Source organism: Tupaia chinensis, unplaced genomic scaffold (genome assembly GCF_000334495.1).
Source record: "Tupaia chinensis unplaced genomic scaffold, TupChi_1.0 Scaffold000414_1, whole genome shotgun sequence".
NCBI classification, from domain to species: Eukaryota; Metazoa; Chordata; class Mammalia; order Scandentia; family Tupaiidae; genus Tupaia; species Tupaia belangeri.
The window spans coordinates 1,128,856-1,152,470 of NW_006159919.1; the positions used below are offsets into that span (position 1 = coordinate 1,128,856).

The 23,615-nt window shown below is 39.1% G+C and overlaps 1 protein-coding gene across 1 annotated transcript in view; it reads left to right on the forward strand.

Moving 5' to 3' along the window:
* The window catches only part of LOC102489524 (carbohydrate sulfotransferase 9), a 328,145-nt gene that overhangs the window by 282,248 nt on the left and 22,282 nt on the right, over positions 1–23,615 (forward strand). The window contains exon 4 of the mRNA XM_027774202.1: positions 11,745–11,782. Within this exon, the coding sequence (XP_027630003.1) occupies positions 11,745–11,782 (38 nt within the window). The remainder of the gene's footprint in view (positions 1–11,744; positions 11,783–23,615) is intronic.

Genomic DNA, 23,615 nt, shown 5'->3' on the forward strand with positions numbered 1-23,615 from the left:
TAAAAAGCCCCCCAAAAAAAAAAAAAAAAAAAAAAAAAAAAAAACCTGCTAACTTCTAAACCTCCAGGACACCTAACATTACCTGTCCAGAACAGATATGAAAATTTAGTTGTAAGATCAAATAAACACACTTTGCTAGAGTTAAAACATTTCTGGGTTTGAGATCAATCTGAAAAGTCTTTGGCCTGAAGACTATGACTGTGAGCGTTCATCTATACCATTCTTAGTTCATATTTTTTCATTGGCTCAAGTTACATACTTATGCTCATCTAAGTTTGAATTTTTTTAATTTTTAAAATTTTTATTGTTTTGGAATTCTTTTATTTAACTTTCTTTATTTATTTTAATCTGACCAGAGAGGGACAGAGTGAGAGAGAGAGAAGGAAAGTGAGAAAACAAGCTGACAGCTTCAGGACTCAAACCACAGTCAACTATGTGGGAGTCCAGCTCCCTTAACCATGAAGCCACCTGCTGGTCTAAGTTTGAAAATTTAACTAAGTGTCCCAAATATGTTTATAGACAAGGAAAAGAAGTAATATTAATGCATCTATCTCCTGGACTGAATTAATTCTTTTGATTCTAGATTATCACCTCTAACTCTAAATATTTGACTCTTACTGACTCATCACTGTAGCTTCTCATAGTTTTTGGAACAAAGCTCTATAACAAATAATCAGTAATTTAATTTTTACCTCATAATCATAAAATGTACTTAGGGTATCAGTCCATGGTGTGGTAGTTAAGGTATCTGAATTCCATATGGCTCACTGTGTGGTCCAAGTCCTGGACCCAGCAGCTTGAAAAACACATTAGGCTCATGTGTGTATGTGCCCACAATCCCAACAGGAGGGAGAAACAAAAAGAGATTGCAGTATGACCAGTCCCCATGCAGGGTGCTTTCTCATTTCTCTCTTGCTTTTTGTCTGTCTCTGGTGAGTGCATGCCCCATCTGCCAAAAAATTTTTTAAAAGTACTTAGGTAATTTTCTGCCTCCCTTTTGCACAGATGTGGGTGTGTGTACACATACCTGTATGCTTACATGACACAACTCAGTCATACACACACAATCTACTTGCACCACAGTTATCTTTGAAAAGATGAATAGCTGTGGCTCCAGAAGGAAATTCTCTGGTGGTGGAGAGAATTAAGATATTATTATAATGATGGTAATTGCTGTTACTGTTGTCATTATTCCAAGTCCAGACTTGGTGCCTGGCTTTTTCTGCAGTAGAGCTAATAAACAATGCATATAGAGTTTTTAAATATAAAGGGCTCAAGAAAGTAGCTATAGATGACACCTAAAAATCCCTATTTGGAGGGAGCTCTAGCAAGAGCTAAAAACGCATTTGATAGCTCTCTTTGGGAGAAAAGTAGTGAGATAATATGTACACTATATAAATGAGTGCACAGTCTTCTTGGCCATCTGTCACAGAAACAGACTGACTTCAGCCAACAGTTTACATCAAACTCATTTTCTAGACAAAGAAACTGAGGCTTGACAGAGAACGAAGCATCAAGTTAGCGAGAGAGGATCCCGAGCTCCTGTAATTCACTTAGCCCCTGGGTTTCTGAACCCTCATCCTTTTCCTTCTCAGTATTTCAGGGCATTGTTCCTTTGGTTTGCACTGGGCTGGTTGGAGGTAGGCACCATAGGTTTGATTGATACAGCAATTTGCATCTCAAGGCATCGCTCGATAAATACAGTGCAATGAAAGGCTACTCTCTCACAAGCCAATTTCCCCCTCTGGGCTGACTTTAGAAGCTCATTGATGTCACTTCCTTCCTCAGTCAGCAAGTGAATTTTCTTTAATTCTCAAGACCAGCTGTCCATGCTGTCAACAGAAAGTTATTAAAATTCCTTTAAAGTGAATAAAAATAGCCTAAAAGCAAATGTACTTGGAAACAGGAAAGAATCAGTATGCAAAGTCCACAAACCTCTGAGCAAAATAATGTTGATCCAACCAGAGATTTCAAACATCATATATGCAAGATGCTAGGAAAAAATAATTAAAAGATGCTAAACCACATACTCCTTCATCTTTTATTAGCAAAGGCTTATACAGTTAAAACGTATCCTCCTAAATTTTATTCCGCTTTTTGAAATATGACTTGAATAAATTTGAGAATGACTTGGGTTTTTCTTACGTGGGATTCCCTCCTTTTCTCTTTCATGGGCTGGAGAACGTTTACATCTCCACCAGCTGAAACCATCCCTCAGTCAGAGAAAACCATTATCGTTAGCAGCAATCATCACCACTAAAGCCACAGAACAGTAATGTGATTATTTATGTTTATTAGCATGTTAATAGTTCAACAAAGAGGTCATTTTTGTTACATTTAAATAACTATAACTCAAACTTGGAATGTTCAGGCTCCCAAGTCTCCTTAATCCTCAACTGACTGCCTGACCTCAGTCACTGACAGACTGCTCTGCTACATTCTGAATCAGCCCTTGCCTTACCCTACACTCTCCAGCAACCAAGCTTCATTTTGTTGCCTGAGTTGTATATTGCCTGCTACCCAACAACCCCCACAGTATGGGTATGTTCCTTGCCTCTTGTATCACCAGCCATCACCTGCCTCTTCCTTATTTGAACAGGTGCCATCGATGCTGGACCTACACTGGCCTGTACCAGGGAAACTTGTATTCAGCCTGCGTTGTCATCCCCAGACATAACCCAGATTGGGTCTTGGGTTCTCATTCATTGCTTGGGCTCTCCAGTTGAGCACATACCCAGCCTACAACCAGCCAAGGCTTCTTAGTTATATGCATATACATGCAATTAAAAAGGAGCCTATATATTCACAGTAGCTATTCATATATTGACTTACTTTAGTAAATAGTACATTACTGGATGAATTGGTGAAAATTTGTATAAACTCAACCAAAGGACAAATGTAATATTTTTCATCTTCAGAAACAGTGCAAAGCACGGTCTGAGTTATTTAGAATTCACTCTCAGTCTTTCGATTCAATTTCTATAATTTAGAACACTAATGATGCTCCTTCTACAGAACTATGATGCCTTAACTGATATACAATGAATCTTTTTTAAAAAATGATGGAGGGACCAGCAGTTAGCATAATGGTTATGTCACTGGACTCCCATGTAGTCGACTGTGGTTCGTGTCCCAGACTCGGTGGCTTAAAACTCACGCCAGGCGCGTGTGTGTGCATGCCCAAGATCCAGAGAGGAGAATGGCGGAGAAGGAATTGCGGCGTGGCCATCCCCCCTGGGGGGTTATTTCTCGCTTTCTGTCTCTATGTCTCTCTCTGTCTGTCTAGTGAGTGCACGCGCCCTATAGCAAACACCTCTCCAAAATATATATATATATATATATAGATAGATAGATAGATAGATATAGATATAGATATGTAAAAAAAATTATGGAAAATGCATGGTATTATAAAAACTGCATGAATTTCAAAAATGTTTTGCACCAGGATAAACTGGTAATTTAATTCTATTTTTCTATGAGTTCCTTATGTGTTCATATAACAAAGGACAAAAAAAGGTCCTTTAAGATAATCCCTGTTGTTAGGATATTTTAAATTATTAGAAAATTTATTAGAATTGCTACAGAAAGTGTTGCTATCATAAAACAAAGTAGATGCTAATGCCCAGAATTCATCAGCAGTCAACTTTAGGCCCTAATGTGATCCATCTAATGAATTTTAACCCATGACGTTTTACTTTTATGAGGAAGCCAGGACCAGGAGTCCCTGTCTTCATCATGCCGGAGGCTACTCCAAGGCTGAAAGTGCTGTCAGTGATTCCACAAATAGACATTAAATGCCAAGGGTGTTTCTGCTCCAGGCTGAGTTCTGGGGATACAACCATAAACAAAATGAGCATTGTCTCTGACTTTAGGGAGCTTACATTATTAAAATGAGATCTAAAAATGTGAAAAAGCCAGCCCACAATGTTGTGAGATACAACTTATGCAAAGGGCCAGAGGCCAAAAAAGACCAGAAATGAGTAAGAACAAAGTGGTTCAAGGGTAGAAAAGGAGAAGGAACAGACCGCAAAGTGAGGCTAGAGAAGCAGACAAGGAGCAGGTGGCCCAAGGAGCAGAAGATGTAGTAAGGAGTTTAGAGAGAACCAAAGAAGCAGCAGGGAGGCCCCAGAAGGCTAGTTGTAATCCAGGAGGTCTTGGGCAGGAGGGAGAAAGGGGAGGGATGCATTGATCAGTTTTTCAAGGTAGTGGCTAAGGACAGACCGTATTGATTGCAGATATTTTCTGAAGACACTGAGACACTGTCCACTGCCCTTGGACTTCTCCGGCTCTTCCTCCTCCACACTGTCAGGCCCCCTTGAGCTATTTCCTGGTCCTCGTACATTTTCATTAGTAATGACTGCCGCTCTGCACTCCTTTTCAAGGTAAACACAGGCCCAGCTCACTGAATTAACAAATTTGCATTCATTCTTAAGAATATATTTTAATCATGAGGAGGGTAGATATGATACTTCCGAATTCCACAGTTACAGGTTATCAAATTACTCTACATTTGTGGATAAATAACAGGCATATTTGTACCCAAAGAAAGAAGAATAGATTCATAATCTCACTACCTTTTCCTTGTCCCATCTCAATACCTCATAGGAGGCGCATTCAAAGTAGTTTGCTCATACCTGCAAAAGGATCATGCTAATGGAGGTTATAGCACAGAAGTAGACAAAGTTGAGGGAAGAGAAAGAACAGATCCAATAAGCTCTTGGGGAGCAGCGAAGCAAGTTGTTTCAGAGCGACTGTCTTGTTATTCAAAGTTGAGCTCCCAGAGCTAAGTTAAACATATATGATGCTACCTGAAATAATACTTTAAAAGTAAGTAAATAAAGACTGATATGACTCCTCCTGATCTTTCTTCCCTATATCCATTTGTTACCAAGTTCTAAAAGATAGTTTTAAACTTTGAAACATTTCTTCAACATGTTTTCTTTGTTGTTCCTTTTTATCTTCCTTACCATTCCTATTTTCCTAGCCCATCACGTGGCTTATTCACCACTCTCCTTAGTCTTCAGTTTCTGTCCCTGTTCTGTGCAATTTATTCACCAGTCTATTCTGCCGTCATATCCTGCCTCTGCTGAAGAAACTATTCTTGCCCTCACATTGTCTACTATTTCTTCTTCTTTTTTTTTTTTTTTGGAGAGGTTTTTTGCTATAGGGCACGTGCGCTCGCCAGACAGAGAGAGACAGAGAGACAGTGAGAAATCACCCCCAGGGGGGATGACCACGCAGCAATCCCTTTTCCTCTGTACTCCTCTCGGGATCTTGGGCACGCACGCACACACGCCCGGCTTAAGTTTAAGCCACCGGGTCCGAGACTCAAACTTGGTCAACTACATGGGATTCCAGCGACATAGCCATTACGCTAACTACTGGTCCCTATTATCTACTATTTCTAATATAAAGTAACTGACTTGTTTTGAGGTCACCCAAACCTACCTGGGCAATGCTATTTTCCTTGAAAAACACTCTCTCCTAGTCAAAGTAGTCATTTTCATTTGACAATCTAATGCAAGTTCTTTTCTGACTCCCACATCCCCAAGGACAGGACCTGTCTCTAAATTTACCATTAAGTTCTTGTATTCATTGTGTTTCTAAATTTTTGCTCCAACATGTCAAAACTAGAAGAGATTCTTAATCTCTGTTAAGTAAAAAGGCTAAAGTAAATAAATTGAAATTACAGTCCTTGGTTGTTCTGCCACCTGGGTGGCTAATGGCAGCAGACCTCCTAGAAATCTATTGACTATTCTTCTGTGTGCCCCCACTATGTCATCCATAACTCAACTGAAGTACTTCTCAGGAGGTGTTGCAATTTATCTCTACCTATTGCTCTCTCCCACTTGACCCTGAACTTCCTGTGGGTGGGTGTCCTGCTATATTTATCTTTGCATACCCAACATTGAGCAGTTATCTGACATAGGGAAGATATTACCCATTTTTAGAGTGAATACACTATATTGTGAGAGGTTGGACTCATTTGTCAAATTGTCAAATTAGAACAAACAGCTTGACAACTAATGAGTCTGTAGTTTTGAGGAACTGGAAAGATATCCAAAGGAGCTGGAATCTGAGAAACTATTCTCCATGGTAGGGCCTACTATTAAAAATAGACTTTAAACTGCAAATTCTTATCGCTTTCTGCATGGTCTCTGAAGGCCTCTTAGCCTCTTGCCATTTTCCTATTTGGCTGTGTGTTGGCATTTTTCTGAGGAGCAGATCCATAGCTGCTCTTAGATTCTCAAAGGGATCTGTTACCTGAAAGAGGTTTGGAACTACTGTTCTAAACTGTTTAGGCAGTAAAAGAACTTCTGGGATTTTAGTCAGTTTGAGGTGATTAATCAAACTACGTACAATGGAAAGTGTATGAGTCTCATTGCAGAATTTGGAGATGTGCGGTCATGTTTCTAGAATTATAAATAGTAAGGAAATAGGTCCCATTAAATGTTGGTGCAGGTGGGTTACAACTGTTGCTATAACTTCTATTTCTAAGCTCATGGATGGACAAGAGTGTCTCAACATTACCTTCATCCTAAAATGAGACAATGCCACAGCCTCCCTCTGTGGCTTATTTTGCTTCACTTTTTGAAGATAGAATAAGATTTAAAATGTAAGGATTCTAGGGTAGCTATTTCTATGTTCCACTCGACTTACCACTCAGAACACTTTTCAAGTGTTTTTATTTTTGCTCCTTTCTAGTCCTCATCTAATGAAAATTTGGAGGAATAAGACTCTCCTATGAAATACACAAGACTGGTTTTATCCTGAAAATCAGCTCTTGCTGTTAAGCACCAACATTGTTCCTCAGAGGCCAGGTATCCTTTTACTGGTGAACCATGTAATATGTCCAAGTGTTTTAAATTGTTTGAGCCCTGGCTACCAATATTTTTTTTTAATTTTAAGTAAAAAAATCTATTTCACAGGGTTGTCCTAAGAATAGAATGAATGTGAAATGCTTCTCCCAGGGCCTGCTACAGAAGTTATTCAGTAGCAATGTGCTTCTCTCTGTACCCCTCGAGCTAAACAGCCAAAGCAGAGCATGAGAACCTGTCCAAATTAGTTTCTTATTGCTGCCATATCAAATTACCACAAACTTGGTGACTTAAAACAATAAGATTTGTTAATTGGACAGTTCTGGAGGTCAGAAGTTTAGATGTGTCTCGCTAGACTATAATCAAGGTATCAGCAAGGCAGTGTTCTTTCTAGAAGCCCTAGGGGAGATCCATGTCCTTCCCTTTTCCAGGTTCTAGAGGTTGCCCACAGTCTTTGGCTTATGGGTCCCTCCAGAAACTGCATCACTCTGACCTCTGCTTTCATTGTCACAGCACCCTCCCTCTCTTTGACTCTCCTGCCCCTCTATTATGAGGGCCCTTGTGATGACATTGGACACATCCAGATAATCCAAGATAATTACCCATCTTCAGATTCCTAACTTTATCACATCTTCAAAATCCCTTTGCTGTGTAAGGTGCCATATTCATAAGTTCCAGTGGTTAGAATGTGAACATTTTGAGGGCTATTATTTTATCTACTGTAGTTGCCATGTCAGCTTTCATAAGCTATAGAGATCTTTGTTTTAATTATGGACGCAAGCCTCACCTAATAACTTCTCCTTAAATTCAGTTCTTTCTCCCATTGTATATTAAAAGTGTCTTTCTCTACAAGTTCCCCTAGTTAAAAATCCGAGTGTCATCCTTGCTCCCTGCTCCTGTACTTTCCAGATCAAATCAGTCTCTAGAACCACCCTTAAAAATGTCCCCTGCTCCTGCTCTCACTGGCTGGGCTGATGTCCTCATCACTCCTGCCTGAATACCCATATCCCCTAACCCTTCAACCTATTGTCCACACCACCATTTAACTCATCTTTCTAAGAACACGTTTGGTTGCATAATGCCCTTCTAAAAGGCTGTCACTCCTCCCACAACCTGCAAAGCTCCCAACCTCACATAAGTCAATAACTTCCCAAGGTTGCATTCTTTCCCTCTCCTCACATCCTGTAATCTCCACCAGCTGTAGTATATGTTTGTACCATATAAGCCACTCAGAATTTCTCACAATCTACCTAAACACACCCTATTCTTGACTTCCTCAGACTTGGAATATCCCTCTCTCATCTCTTGCCTGAAAATTTCACATTCATTTCATTTCAATCCTCACAAACTTGGGAAGAGTGGATGTTATTAATTCTTTGATATAGATGGGCAAACAAGCCAGAGCACTAAGTAACTGGTCCCAAATCAAGTATCTGATCATTGGCAGAGCTGTAATTAGATACAAGGATACCAACTGGTCCATTTTCCAGTTTAATGGGCTGCTATCTTATAAGGGTATGATTACTTGTTTTGGCTCTTATTTTTACTTGAATTTTTCCTCTTTTCCCTTGGTCTCTAAGGAAACAAAAGTGAGATTTTGTAGTGCTGCACTCATCTCTGCCACATATTGAATCTATTCTCTAGTTATCAACCAGAGTTGGGTAGTCTTTTAAATATGAAAACTTGGGGGCCAGCAGATGGTGTGGTGGTTAAGGTGCTAGATTCCCACATGGCTGACCATGGTTCAAGTCTTGGACCCAACAGCTTGAAAATCATGCTGGGTGTGTATGTGTGCATACCTGAATTCCCTAGAGGAGACTGGAAGAGAAGGGACTGAAGTGTGACCATCTCCCTTGGAGGGTGATTTTTCACTTTCCTCTCTCTGTCTCTGTTTGTCTCTATGTCTCTCCATGAATGCAAGCACCTGGCAAAAACCTAACCAAAAAAAAAAAAAAAATGCAAACCCGTGTATGCTATTCTAATATCCCTATTTATACCCTAACCTAAATCCCCTTAATGGCTAATTTGTCATCAATTGCTCTTAACGATGAGATGATCATAGAACTCCTAAAAGTGGTCTATCGGGCTGACTTGCTGTATGTTCCCTGCCTGCTGTCCGGCCTCCCCTCCCACTGCACCTCACCACCCTTCTCCACTCCAGCCCTGTGGGCCCCCTTTTGGCATGGGGACCTGCCATACTCCCTCCCACCACATAGCCTTTGCACATACTTCATTCTGCCTGAATGTTCTTCCTCTTCTTGGTGAAGTTAAATTCTTTATCGTCTTTAAGATTTCAGTTCAACTGTCACTTTTTTAGGAAGCCAAAATCGAAATCCTGGTGATCTAATTCGAAAGGTGAATCTTTTCCCGCAATCCATGTAGCTTCTTCTTTAAATATTCAACATATAATCTGACAGAAGAAATCTAAACATTAAATGTATCAAGAGTACCTGATTGAACAATTTCTTTCCAAACAGAAAAATTGGTTGTCTAGAAGCTCCAAGATCAGCTCCTGACATTTCCTGATGTCATTATGATCGGATAGCCTCTCAATACTACCATTCATTTTCTATGTTCCTTATAGTTCTGCTGTGTCTCATATGGTACCTACCTGGTACTGAATACTTAGTATACTTCTATTGGTTGATGAATTGACTACTAAGTTTCACTTATTTAGTATATCATGTTTGAACATTATGGCGATTTCTTAAGTAACTAAACATGCCACTACCATACAACTTAGTGATTGCACGGCTGGGTATTTTATTCCACAGAAATGAAAACAATGTTATATTTTTAAAAATCGGTATACTTATAGCACTTTTATTCATAATAGCCAAAACCCAGATAGCCTTTAATGCTAAACAAACTGGTACCTTCAGTCCATGAACACAATAAAAAGGAGTCAGCTGTTGATGCACACGGTAATCTGGATGAAGCTCCAGAGAATTATGCTGAGTGAAAAATATCAATCCCTAAAGGTTAAATACTGGATGATTCTATTTACATAACATTCTTGAAATGACAAAGTGACAGAAACAGGGAACAAATTAGTGCTTGCAAGGGTCAAGAAGGGGCTGGAGGCATGAGAGAAGTGATGTAGCTATTAAAGGACAATGGTAAGACTCCTCACCGTAATGAAAATACTCTTCACCCTGACTGTGTTGATATCAACATCCTGGTTGTAATATTGTACTATGGTTTTTCTAAAAGTTACCATTGGAGAAAACTCAGTAAAGGACATGGGGAGTCTGTATTATTTCTTTTTTTTTTTAATATAAAGTTTATTTATTTTTTTTTCCATGAGAGTGAGAAACAGAGAGGGCAGGGGGAGAGAGAAAGAGAAGCACCCTTAACAGGGTCCTCACTCACAGTCCAGCCCTGGTCTCAGCCAGCCTGGATTATGAGCATGCACATACACTCAGCATGCAAAAGGAGACCCTGGGACATGAACTTATGACCTTCATGAAGTGTTGTATCACCACTCTACAGCCACTGCTGGCCAGCTTTTTGTATATCTTCCAACTGCATTTAATTCTACAATCATCTCAATGAAAGTTTGTTTTTTAAAAAATACAATATATTTGGGACCAGCAGATGGCGTAATGGTTATATCATTGGATTCCCATGTAGTCGACCACAGTTTGAATCCTAAACCTGGTGACTTAAAACACACTGGGTTAGTGTGCATGCATGTTAAAAAATCCCAAAAGGAGAATGGAGGAGAAAAGATTATGGTATGGCCATCCCCTGGGGCGGGGGAGGGGGCGGATTTTTTGTTCTCTGTCTCTATCTCTCTATCTCTGCAGTGAGCATACATGCCTTATAGCAATAAAACAAACAAACAAACAAAACACTTTTAATGAAACGAACAGATGGCATAGCAGCTGCTGGACTCCCGTGTGGACGACCACAGTTCAAGTCACAGACTCGGTGGCTTGAAATTCATGCTGGGTATATGTGCAGTTGTGCCCAAGATCCTGGGAAGAGAATGGAGGAGAGGGATTGTGGCATGGTCATCCCTCCTGGGGGGTGATTTCTCACTTTCTCTCTTACTGTCTCTGTCTTTCTCTCTCTCTCTGGCGAGTACACATTCCCTAAGGCAAAAACAGCTGCAAAAAATAAAATAAAATAAAATAAAATACGACACATTTAATAAAGTATATATGATGTACTGAGGTATTCATAAACACATACCTGTGGTTTCCAAAAAATTTTCTTTTCTGGTGGTTTGTTGGTTCTTTCTTATTAAGATTGTATTTCCTTATGTTTAAGATATATATATATATGACATGGATCACCCTCAGGCAGCTTTCAAGATGACTGCCGTTTATTATTTTAGGATCCTCATTCTGTCTGTCCCTCTGCTGCCTTTCATACATTTCCATTGTGACCAAGATATCATTTATAGAACTGTTGGTTTGTACTTCAATTTTCTAGCAGTATCGTATCAACAAAGTATAATGTCTTTACCACTTCACAGGTAAAAGAAAAGTTTTTAAAGTAGCCCTGTGCCATCTGCCACCTCAAGTCTCCTTGTCTAGTTCCTCAGATTCCATGCGCTCAGTATTAATATTATTCTTCAATAGATTGTTGTTGTTGTTTGGAAACCTTTGACTGGCTGTTCGAATGTAATACGGTCCTTTTATCTCCCCATGATTTTCTACCAAGCTTAGTATTCTGTTGATATCTCCTTGACTGGATTTCCACTCCTTGTCTCTTATCTTTGCCTAGTGCAATGTAGATTTTGAATTCTTTTTTTCCCAGGTGTTGGAGTGGTTGTTAATGTCCATATTGAGAGACAAATCCTCACTTAGAGAGTCCATTACTGCTATAGAAGTTTTGACTGGGAACAGAAAGAATGAGTACTGCATTTTATTCATTTCCAAGCTTTAATGCAAAATTTCTTTTTGTTTTCTCTTTTAGTGACTACTGAAAAAATCCAGGAACATATCACCTACCAGGTATTTCCATGCTTCTCATAAACTATAATTTTGTTTTAAATGAGAATAGATAAGCATTTGTAAATGTTAAAAAAAAAAAAGAGGGCAATACTGGTCAAATATGAGAACAGGTAAATTGGTCATAGGTAGATAATCATGCACTTTCTTGGTCTCCTTCCAACCTCATTCTCTCCCTCTACACCATCCCACCTGGAAATGCAAAGTAGTAGACAAGTTAGACTCTGCTAGTTCTAACTCATAAGCATCCCTCCAACCATACCACGATCCCTGCACTGATATTATCAAGGCAGCAAATGGATACTTTTGACTGCTTTTGCCTTAACTAAGGCAACTCTCATCTGTGATTTTCCAAAGTTTTTATTCACTCAGCTGAAAATCCCTCTCCTAAGCAGCCAAGATCTGAACCCTTAGCAATACAAATGTGCCACAAGTTGACGTTCCATTCTGGCTTCTCATGTCTGTTCACAATTAGCCAATGTCTTCCTGACCACTTTACTGCTTTTCAAAGTTATTTATTTTCTTCCACGACTGAGTGAGACAGAGAGAGAGACAAAGAGAAAGAGAAAGACAGCCCTCCAACAGGGCTTGCTTCCATAACCAACCACCAGCTTCAACCAGCCCCAGGTCATGGGCACAAAGGTGCCTGGCATGTCCAGGGAGGTTTCCAGACATGAACCTAGAACCCACCCCTGTGGGTCAATCCTGTAGAGTGAAACATTTTATTTCTATGTCTTCGTCTAGCCCCTGTTTAGCTATTTTCTTATCCAGTTTTTTTAATTGATCTAATTTTTGTATTTTTAGGTAAATGGCATCCTTCTGTGTAACTATTTAAGGGGCTTGAGACATGTAGTCACACATATCAACCAAAGGAGACCTCAACCAAAAACACATCATGTCCTAACACACCTACTCTCCATTAGCTACAGTTTCTCTGAATGTTGCTTGTTCACTAGACTCAGAGAATATGTACGTTGACCTGGGGCAAAATATGCTCAGATTTCACTCACAGATACAAATCCTCATGCCTTTTTTTTATGCTCTTCTGGCATAAATTATACCTCACCCTTGCCAAAGAGAAGAGTGGTAAATCTACATTTATTGCAATCAGAGGTAAATTTTTCAAGTCTTCTACATGCACACCAAAATAAATTTCAATTCAAGTCCCATTATCAGTCAAAACAAATGAAGTTCTAGCTTTACCTAATCTGTGCCAGATGCCCTATAATTTATCAAGCTATAAACATAGTTAACTCATTTGGCTAATATACTGTACTGAAAATTAAGCAGGCAAAATTTAATACTTATCAGATGTCACTTTGCTTTTGAATATAATTGTTAATGTTGACTTGCAGTAGCAGTTGTCTTAATCCTTGGAAATGCTGTTATTGTGTAATAGCAAGTTGGGCATTTCAGTTTATTTGCCCTTCAGCTTAGTTTGTCATTGTATTTTCAACTATGAATAGGCATTCAAGCCTTTTTATAAAACACCAGATAGAATATGTAGGCACCAAAATAAGATAACAAATATTTACTCATAATTTTAAACATTGATATGATGCCAGTTAAAATTATAATGGTTTTTAATCCTGTAAGAGAGTGAAATTCTTTGGCCTTTAACAGAAGGAAGAGTCTTAATATTTTCATTACACAGTTTTTCTTAAAAAAGATAGTTACATTGTCCAGTCATTGTCGATCAGCTTATATTTCTAATCCTACAGTGGAATTTTCATTTATTCTTTTCCCAAACAAGGAAGTGCTCCCAACTCTCAGGAAAACAATGCCGTACAATTCAAAGAGGCACCCTCCACCTCTAATTTATCTCAATTCCAGCAAAGAGTCAAGAAATGAAGTCATCCCCTTTTCCAAAGCACCCTGCCACCAAAAGAATATGGTTCTTGAAAAACAGTTTTGAAAACTCACTGTGGATAATCAATACCATGTTCTTTATCAGGAAAGAATGTAAATGGAATACCATTGAGCATTCATCTTGCCCCTAAATTCTTCCCAGTAGGCACTATAGATTGTGTAATTAAATTGAAATTGAAAATCGAGTCCTTTTTTTTCCCCATTAGACAGGCTATGCGTTGTGCACCAACATGAGAAATCAGGGCTGGAGTTAAAGTGAAGCTCTTGCCTGCTGGCCGATATCCAGCGTGCATTTTTAGCCCACAGCTATTTTACCACACCTGAGCTTTGAGAACAAACAGCTATTTGAGTCCTCTGGAGGGAACTCTGGATTCTTTCCTGTGTAATTCACTGGGGAAATTAGTGTGCTTTTTAAAAGTAACTTGTTAACGCAGCTTGTTTCCGAGAAGAGGACAAAAATGAGCAGTGAACTGCTTGGCAGCTTATGTCCCAAAATGGATGAATGCATGACCCATTTTTTTCAGCTGTCTCTTTGGCATTCCCATGCTGCAATAATTTCCTATCAGAAAAATGTTACTTGTAGAGATGAAATCTCCTATCGGTTTTCTGAATAATTTTTACTATGGTAGATTAAAGATAATACCTCAAAATACTACCAAAAAATACTTTCGAAACCAAATTAAAATATGGTCAGCTTAAGAATGAGAAAATGGAATGAAAAACACTTTTAATTTAACTTTTGGAAACTGCCTTACTATATAGTAGACCACTGAAACCTGTAGTAAATCAATACCGTCTGCTGATGCCTTTTTGTACAGGAGATGGCTGAGACCCATGGTGAATTAATACCTTGTGTTCGTGCCACTTGGTGACAAACAGGAACACTGAATATGGGCTCCACTTCTTGTGGAAAGGACGTTTATATTATGGCAAGCACTCACAGCTGAAGGCTGGCTATGAGGAAGGTTGGCTTTCGCCAATTACCCAGTTCGTAGAGCCAACATCTCAGTCTGCCATTGCAGCTTTGTATTGGTTTCCTAGGGATAGCATAATGAGGCAGCACAGACTGGAGAGCGTCAACAGAACTATGCTGTCTCCAGTGCTGGGGCAAGACGTCTAAAATCCAGGTGTTAGTGAGGCCAGGCTCCCTCTGAGACCTGTAGGGGAGGAGCCTTCCTTGCCTCTTCCGAGATCCCAAGGGTTGTCAGAAATCCTTGGCATTTCTTAGTTTAAAGTTGTGTCACTCCAATCTGCTTCTGTCTTCACATGGCTGCCCTCCCTATGTATTCCTCCTTTTCTTTTTTTTTTTTTTAAAGAGGTTTTTGCTATAGGGCAGTGCGCTCACCAGGAAGACAGGGACAGAAAGTAAGAAATCACTCCCCAGGGGGATGGGCATGCCACAATCCCTTCTCCTTTCTCCTCTCAGGATCTTGGGCACACATGCACACACACATGGCGTGTGTTTAAGCCACTGAGTCTGGGACTCAAACCATGGTCGACTACATGGGAGTCCAGCGACATGGCCTTTATGCTAATTGCTAGTCCCACTTTTTTTTATTTATTGATTTTACCAGAGAAAATATGTGCTTTCTGAAAGAGAGCACCCCCCCATAGGAAATAGTCACACTGTAATTCCTTCTCCTTTTGGGATTTTGGACATGCACAAATATGTACTGGCGTTTTCTCAAGCAATCAGACCCACCACATCTTTTATCTTCTTCTCTTCTTCCCCAGTATTTTCAAAAATTCCAGTCATCTGACAATTATCCTTTCCTAAAAAACAAAAAAACAAATAGAAAAACCCTCCCCGTTTTTAGCAGGTGATTAACCCTGCCTGTGCATTATAATCACTCCTAGAGTTTGTTAATGCAGATCCCAAGATCCTAAATTCAGCCTCAACCCCAAGAAATTCTGGATCTGTTGTTCTAGACTTGGGTTCACGTAGTACAGTTTTCATAGGTCGTGCATTTTAGAAGGCTCTAAAATATCACAAACACAAAATGCAGAGACATTTTTCAGCCTCATGTTTTCAAGTTTAATAACCAATTGATGACATAGAAAATGTGGGAGAGAAACAAAGGAGTTGATTTGGGCCATCAGTGAAACTGAGCTATGATCCATGAAACCAGAGAAAGAGAGTTTCTATTGTAGGTAACTACTCCACAACCTCCAAAAGTGAGAGGATGGGCCCAGCCTGATGTAGTCCATAGAGAACTGACCAGCACCGCTGAGAGCTACATGACTGACCACAGGTTCAGGGATCTGGGTTGACCTGAAAACATGTCAGATGCACATGTGTGTGTCTAAGATTCTAATGAGCTGGAGGGCTGGGAAAGGGGATCCTGGCATGATGAAACCCTGTCTCTCTCTCTTTCTGTCTCTCTCTCTCTCTCTCTCTCTCTCTCTCTCTCTTTCTGTCTCATTCATAGTATACATGGGTTCTCAATCATAAAGAAAGAAAAGAAGAAGTGAAATGATGAATAGGCGTGCTGCCTTCCCCAGGTAACAGTACTGCTGTCCTCCTCTCTTCCTAATGGAGAGGGTAGGGAGGCACTGTTTAGAGGCACTGTTTGGAGTTTAGAACCCCCAGGCCATCTGGAATCAGAAAAGCGAGGCATTAATTAGGAAAACCTGCCCTCCCCATTCACCTGAATATCTTCAATGAATCATTCTCCATCTTCAATGGGGGCAGGTGGAGACAAGCCTCAGAGGCCCTAGTCTGAATCTAGATTCCACTCTGCCCTCTCTCTGACGGTCCATGCAACCACTCAGGTGTCTAGTGTCAGCGTGGCCTTCAGAGAAAATGGGGTTCCTTTAACCTTCCACTCCCAAACCATTTTATGAGATAGACTGCAGAGCCTGGGTGGGAACAAGTACCAGGCCTTGGGTATAGCTTTCTTTAAAACTGAAATATTTAGGCATATAATAAGTAAGTCTGCATTCATACTCTTTCTTAGACCCCACAAATGTGGGTGATGATCCTGATCAGACATCACCATTTAAAAACTCAATATGTGACTCTAATGAAAAACCAGGTTTGAAAAATCACTGGTCTGTCATCTACAAGATAAATCCCTAACCTTTGAGTATTAAGTTTAAGGTCCTGTGATCTCACACACCTTCGGAGAGGACATCTCCCACCTTCCTAGATTTATCATTCTACTCCTTTGTGTAAAATTATTGTGTCCTTTATAAAACTATCCCACTGACATACTAACCCTCTTTTCTGCATATATGAGATGTATTCATATAAGGCCTAACTCAAATACGCCTCTTCCATGAAGCATCCTTTTATCACTTAACTAAAAATAATCTGAGATTCCAGATTTATTTTTTCTGTTCCTTTGCTGTTGATCTTTGTATTTTCTACTCTATGTTCTGAATATTTATGTCCCAATATAAATATTTGCAGGGTTTATTCATCTCCTCCATGAATGATAGACAGAGACAGGTAGCACTAACAGGAACTCCACACTCCAATCCACCTCCAGCTTATGCCACCTTGGATCATGGGTGCACATACCCTGCATATTCAGGGAGGTCCCTAGAACCCTCCCATATGGACCAGCCCCCAGCACACTGCTCCACTGCCAGGCCCCAGGATTCCAATATGATTTTTGTAACTAGGAAGTATCATCCTAAAGGAAAGAAATCATACTGGGTTTGTTTCACTTCCACTTTTAGGTCTTGCACTTCATGAGGACCCAAACAATTGCTGGTAAAAAGTAAATTCTTTGGGGGTGGGGGTGGGGGGCAGCAGGTGACATAATGGTTAAAGGCACTGGATTCAGTATGGCCGACCGTAGTTTGAGTCCTGGACATGGTGGCTTGCTTTCTCACTTTGTCTCTCTCTTTCTCACTCTCTCTCTCTGTCTCACACTCTGTCCTTATCAACTCAAATTAAATAAATACTACAAATAAAGTTAAATAATTAAAAAAAGATGAACTATCTCTTTAAAAAAAAAATTAATAAATTCTTTGGTTCACTAAATTGTTATCTAGTAGCTAGAAAGGTCCTAACTTTGAGTAGTCTACTCCTTGTGCACTGAAATGATTAAATCTGTTGTGTGGTTGACATTGAGTATTAAGTTTAAGGTCCTGTGATCTCACACACCTTCGGAGAGGACATCTCCCACCTTCCTAGATTTATCATTCTACTCCTTTGTGTAAAATTATTGTGTCCTTTATAAAACTATCCCACTGACATACTAACCCTCTTTTCTGCATATATGAGATGTATTCATATAAGGCCTAACTCAAATACGCCTCTTCCATGAAGCATCCTTTTATCACTTAACTAAAAATAATCTGAGATTCCAGATTTATTTTTTCTGTTCCTTTGCTGTTGATCTTTGTATTTTCTACTCTATGTTCTGAATATTTATGTCCCAATATAAATATTTGCAGGGTTTATTCATCTCCTCCATGAATGATAGACAGAGACAGGTAGCACTAACAGGAACTCCACACTCCAATCCACCTCCAGCTTATGCCACCTTGGATCATGGGTGCACATACCCTGCATATTCAGGGAGGTCCCTAGAACCCTCCCATATGGACCAGCCCCCAGCACACTGCTCCACTGCCAGGCCCCAGGATTCCAATATGATTTTTGTAACTAGGAAGTATCATCCTAAAGGAAAGAAATCATACTGGGTTTGTTTCACTTCCACTTTTAGGTCTTGCACTTCATGAGGACCCAAACAATTGCTGGTAAAAAGTAAATTCTTTGGGGGTGGGGGTGGGGGGCAGCAGGTGACATAATGGTTAAAGGCACTGGATTCAGTATGGCCGACCGTAGTTTGAGTCCTGGACATGGTGGCTTGCTTTCTCACTTTGTCTCTCTCTTTCTCACTCTCTCTCTCTGTCTCACACTCTGTCCTTATCAACTCAAATTAAATAAATACTACAAATAAAGTTAAATAATTAAAAAAAGATGAACTATCTCTTTAAAAAAAAAATTAATAAATTCTTTGGTTCACTAAATTGTTATCTAGTAGCTAGAAAGGTCCTAACTTTGAGTAGTCTACTCCTTGTGCACTGAAATGATTAAATCTGTTGTGTGGTTGACATTGTGTCATTTTCCTGTCATAAAGCAGGGACCAAGTGTTGCCCCCCACCCCCACCCCACGTAAAGGAATGTAAAGCAAAAACAGAAGGGACAGGTCAAGATTGTACATGGTTTCTATGAATAATGTTCACACAATCAGGGAATGAAACAGTTGAAGGGCATGGAAATTCAGACTTGTATTTTGCCATCACATTCACAGTCCATATTCCATATTGCCTATAGAATGGTAAACAGTTTACTTAAGTCAAGACTGAGGTACTTGGTTTTTTGTTTGTTTGTTTTTTTGAATGTAAGCATGGCGATGCCATTCACTACTGCCTTTTCAGTGTGACTTGAACTTTAGAACTTCTAAATTTAAAATGGGATTGCATTACCTTGCACTATTCTTATCAAAATGGCCATGCACTCAAGGAGACAATTTTGACTTAAAGTTAGTTTCTCTTTGCAAGTTTGGGACTAATGGAGCTAATAAAGATCGCATTCCTCTAGTTCCCTTTTAAGATTTCCTTCTAGAATTAGAAGCTGCTATTTTAAACACTATCCAACTTCTGACTCCTTTTTCAAATGCTTGAAAGTGAAACTACTAGGACCAAAAAGTGGTGGCACAAAAGTAGTTAAAAAGAAGGATTTATAAAAGGTGGCCTTTCTTAAAGGTCTGATGGCCTCACACCTAGAAAACACTCAGGTGTGAGTGTCAAAAGGCCGAGGGTCATCTCTTCAATCAGAAGCCAAGAAAGTTAAAATAGTGTGTAATGGTACTGCAAAAAGGCATATAGATAAACAAGACAAAGGAAGGATGAGAAGATGGCCCTTGAGTGTTCTAAAAGTGTGAAACCAAGAAAAAAACAATGGTCAGAATAAACACTACAAGAGCTATTAGCAATCAAATATGCAGGGAGTGCCTATCAAGCACTCAGTACATTTCTGAATAATTGCAACCAACAATTGTGCTAGTCATTCAATTCTCCATATCTCATTTATTTGTCATAACAACCCTATGAGGATAGGTTTTTAAATATCCATTTTATACAGGTAGAAACTCAGACTTGAAATCAGGTTTAATAATTTTCTAGGTCCTGCCATGCTCAATGCTAAATTAATGATAATAGTGTTTGGTATTATCATTATGCTTGATGAGCTTTCTGTGTGTATGAATTTTACATAAAGTTATCTTATTTAAACATCACAACAGTAAGCCTGGAAGGAACATACCAATCAAGGGATTCAAGGTGAGTGAGGTTAAGTAGCTTACCCAAGATCTGTACATGGTAGGTGGCCGCAGCAGAATCAAACTGGGCAACCCACAGTGTCAGCACCAGCCTGTAGTGTGCTGCTTAAGTGAGTCCACTTGCAACCACCTAATCGGCCCCCCAGTTTTGACACCAAGACTGAAGACGTTGCTTATGAGACTCAGGAATACAGATTTTAATGATACAGTTTGTCTTTTCTTTTTTTTCCCCAGGGATTAAAAAAAATCAAGATACATGTACACTTACTCTGGGGCCCCTGTTGAGCACTAAATTACTTTTTTAATTACCTAAGTGAAAAATCAAGTGAATCTGGTCTAAGAAAAAAAAAATCATTTGTCACCTAGAAAGAGATTAAAAACAGGAGGAAAATGTATACCATGGGATAATCTGTTGCCCACTGGCAGTTTTCCTTAGCAAAGCACACATAGAAGTATCATGGAGGTAAAATGAGAATTGAAGTAGAAAATTTTATTTTCACCCACTATAAAATGTTTTCTTTTTTTATTTCCCAAGAAAGTATCTTACCTCTACAAACTCACCAGTTCTTACATTGTTCATAATAATGGTGACATTGTGTATGTACTCATATTAGAAAATACAAGCTACTGAAATGTAGCATCTATGAAAAAAAATAGTTACCACCTTAAACAAATGAATCATGACACCTCAGATGCCATCATCCAATAGGCCAATAAAATCAAAAAGTTTATGGAAAATGTGTATTTTGAAAAAATTATTCACGGATTTCAAAATATTTTTTCACCAAAATAAACTCGTACTTCAATTTCATTTTTCCAAAAACATTTGAAGTCCCCTTTGTATTCTTCAAATAATTTTATGATTGATTCATTTCTCTTCTTTTTCTCTTTTTTGAGTTTTTCTCTTGTCCTTCTATTGGTAAGCATGTGCACCTAAAGATAAATTGAATAACTGAAATGTTTCAGTTTAGCAGATTGTATTAGCAAAATAGCACCATCATTGGGACATTCCTTTCAACACATTGAAAGAAACTTGTAGTAGTCAAGTTCTACTCGCCAGGATTACAATAAATAGAGACCCTTCAGTCACTGCTAACACAAACGACACCTTGTACAGAAAGCATTTCCACTAACTTCTTGAATTAAAACTGTGGTTGGAGTGGGCCATAGAGCCAACTAGTCATTATTGAATATGCATTCTAAAACACAATATTTTTCTTTTGCTTATCTTTAAACTATGTTATCCATGTTATTTTTTCATCTCATGATAAAGAACTGAATAAAGACTCAAGTGAAAATTTGATATCTTTTGGAATTGTATGAAAGAAGTACCTGAAAAGCTATTGTTTTGTACAATAATTGCCTGTTGACATAAAAAAGTTGTATTTTAAGAAATCGTGGTCAGCAAAAAAAAGAAAAATAACAGGGCCAGCAGGCGGCGTGGTGGATAAGGGCGCTGGATTCCCACATGACCGACCATGGTTCAAGTCCCAGACCTGGAGGCTTGCTTTCTCGCTTTCCCATTCTCTCTCTGGTGCTCAAATCAAAAAAAAAGAAAAAAAAAAAAAAAGAATTCGTGGTCAGGACCAGCAGTTGACGTAATGGCTATGTTGCTGGACTCCCACATAGTAGACCGTGGTTCGAGTCCCAGACCCGGTGGCTTAAACCCACTCGGGCATGTGTGCATGTGTGCCCAAGATCCCGAGAGGAGAACAGAGGAGAAGGGATTGTGGCATGGCCATCCCTCCTGGGGGTTGATTTCTTGCTTTCTGTCTCTCTGTCTCTCGCTGTCTTTCTGGTGAGCACACGTACCCTATAGCAAAAACCTTTCCCAAAAAAAGGAAAAATCATGGTCATTACTGCCAGGCCAATTCTCTAGGATCAGTGTTAGGTGCATGGTCCTGATTTCTCAGAGCAGATTCCATTGATAATTATCAGTGGACTTCCCTGATATTGTTGCTTTAATCTATATCTGATTTTGCTGAAGGAATTGCTCCTGGATGCTCATCCAAAAATCGAGAGTAAAGAAAAACCTTAAGAGTTTTCTATTTTTTCTAGAGAGAGAAAGTGATCACAGTTATCCACATTGTTATATATAAATAGACCTTAAGCTTTCTTCTGTAAAGTTACACTTATCAGAAAACAAATTTCTGACAAAGAAAAGAAATACAGAGAAATAGTGGAAATTCAGAGTACCAGTAAGGATTAAGTGAAAGCTACCTCGTCTTTATTATCCTTAATGTGGAAAAAGTAATTATTCACAGACGTGTAATGTTACATTCTGTGGTTGATCATCAAACAAGGATGGAATAAACAAGATTCTTCACTGTTTCATCACTGGTATGTGCCTTGCTCAAAATGTATTAAAAGGGAATATTTTCATCATACTATTACTGGATAATTCAATTAGGCCAATGTTCTGTGGATGTGGAATAATGTAATTTACTATGTTGAATGATTAGCCAATCAGATTTCTCTCATTTTCTAAAGCAGTAGATTGACTAAAATGTGACCATAAACAAAATAGATTTTATTAGGCATAATCTACTTTGTAAACAAATGCAATTAATTCTTTGCCCGACCTAAAGCTTTGAAAATGAAAGACCAAAATTGAACACATGCTTCCAATTTGGGTTCTCTTACTAAGATGACACTTAATATAAAAGTTACAATTTAACTTCCCCTCAAGTATTCCATACTTGAGACTAAATGACTCTTAGAAATATGTTCATCAACAGATGGGAGCCACTTATGGCCTCATAAACTCCAAAGCAAGTGAAATTATCTCAGCAAAATAGAAAGAGATTACAATAAAGCCTCATCTGGTTATCTCAGAGATGATTAATGCATTGCATATTGGTTCAATGATGCAATGAATATTGGCAGATAACCACCCTTCTTCGTACTAGGGAAATTCTGAAGAGACAAATGCCAGTGATACATGCTTTTAATCCATCAATAAGCAAGTTTAACTCATATGCTGTGTATAGTGCGAAGTGTATGGAAGCTGTGGAAGAAAGCACCAGTACAGTGCCAGTTCTAAAGGAATTTTCTATCTTGAAAGAAAAGACTAACTTTCCTGAAAAACTGTACCGAGTAGCATAGAGCATGTTATTACTTGTCTGCTTATTAACTACCTGATGTCGATAATGTGGGAGTTTGGCAAGGATCATAATGAAAGATACAGTGATCAGAAAAGGATCACAAAGGACTTGGAAAACCAAAGTTATTGGAATTTGACTTGGCAGGAAATATAATATGGTAGCAGTGGAAATTTTGGAAATCAGAGTCTGGAAATGACTTCAGGAAAATAAATATGGGATTCTTCTTAAAACTGTATTCTATGTTTTGCTTTTAGCTCCACCTTCACTGGTACCGATCTCCCCCTAGCCTGCCTTAATTTCCTCCTGCTTTCACTCTTACTAGCCACAAGTCCATTTCCTACTTTTCAAATGTGAATTACATTATGTTATCCCCTGTCTGAAACCTCCACGGGTTTATAAAACAACTCTAATAAAATCCAAAGTTCTTTCCATAATCTGATTTTCCTACAGGATGTGGTCATGCCCTCCTCTTTGAGTTTGTCCTATGTCTCTGGGCCCTTCTCCCTTATTCAGTGGTCACACAGGCCTGCCCTCCTCAGGTGAAGGCTCTGCACTCACTACCCG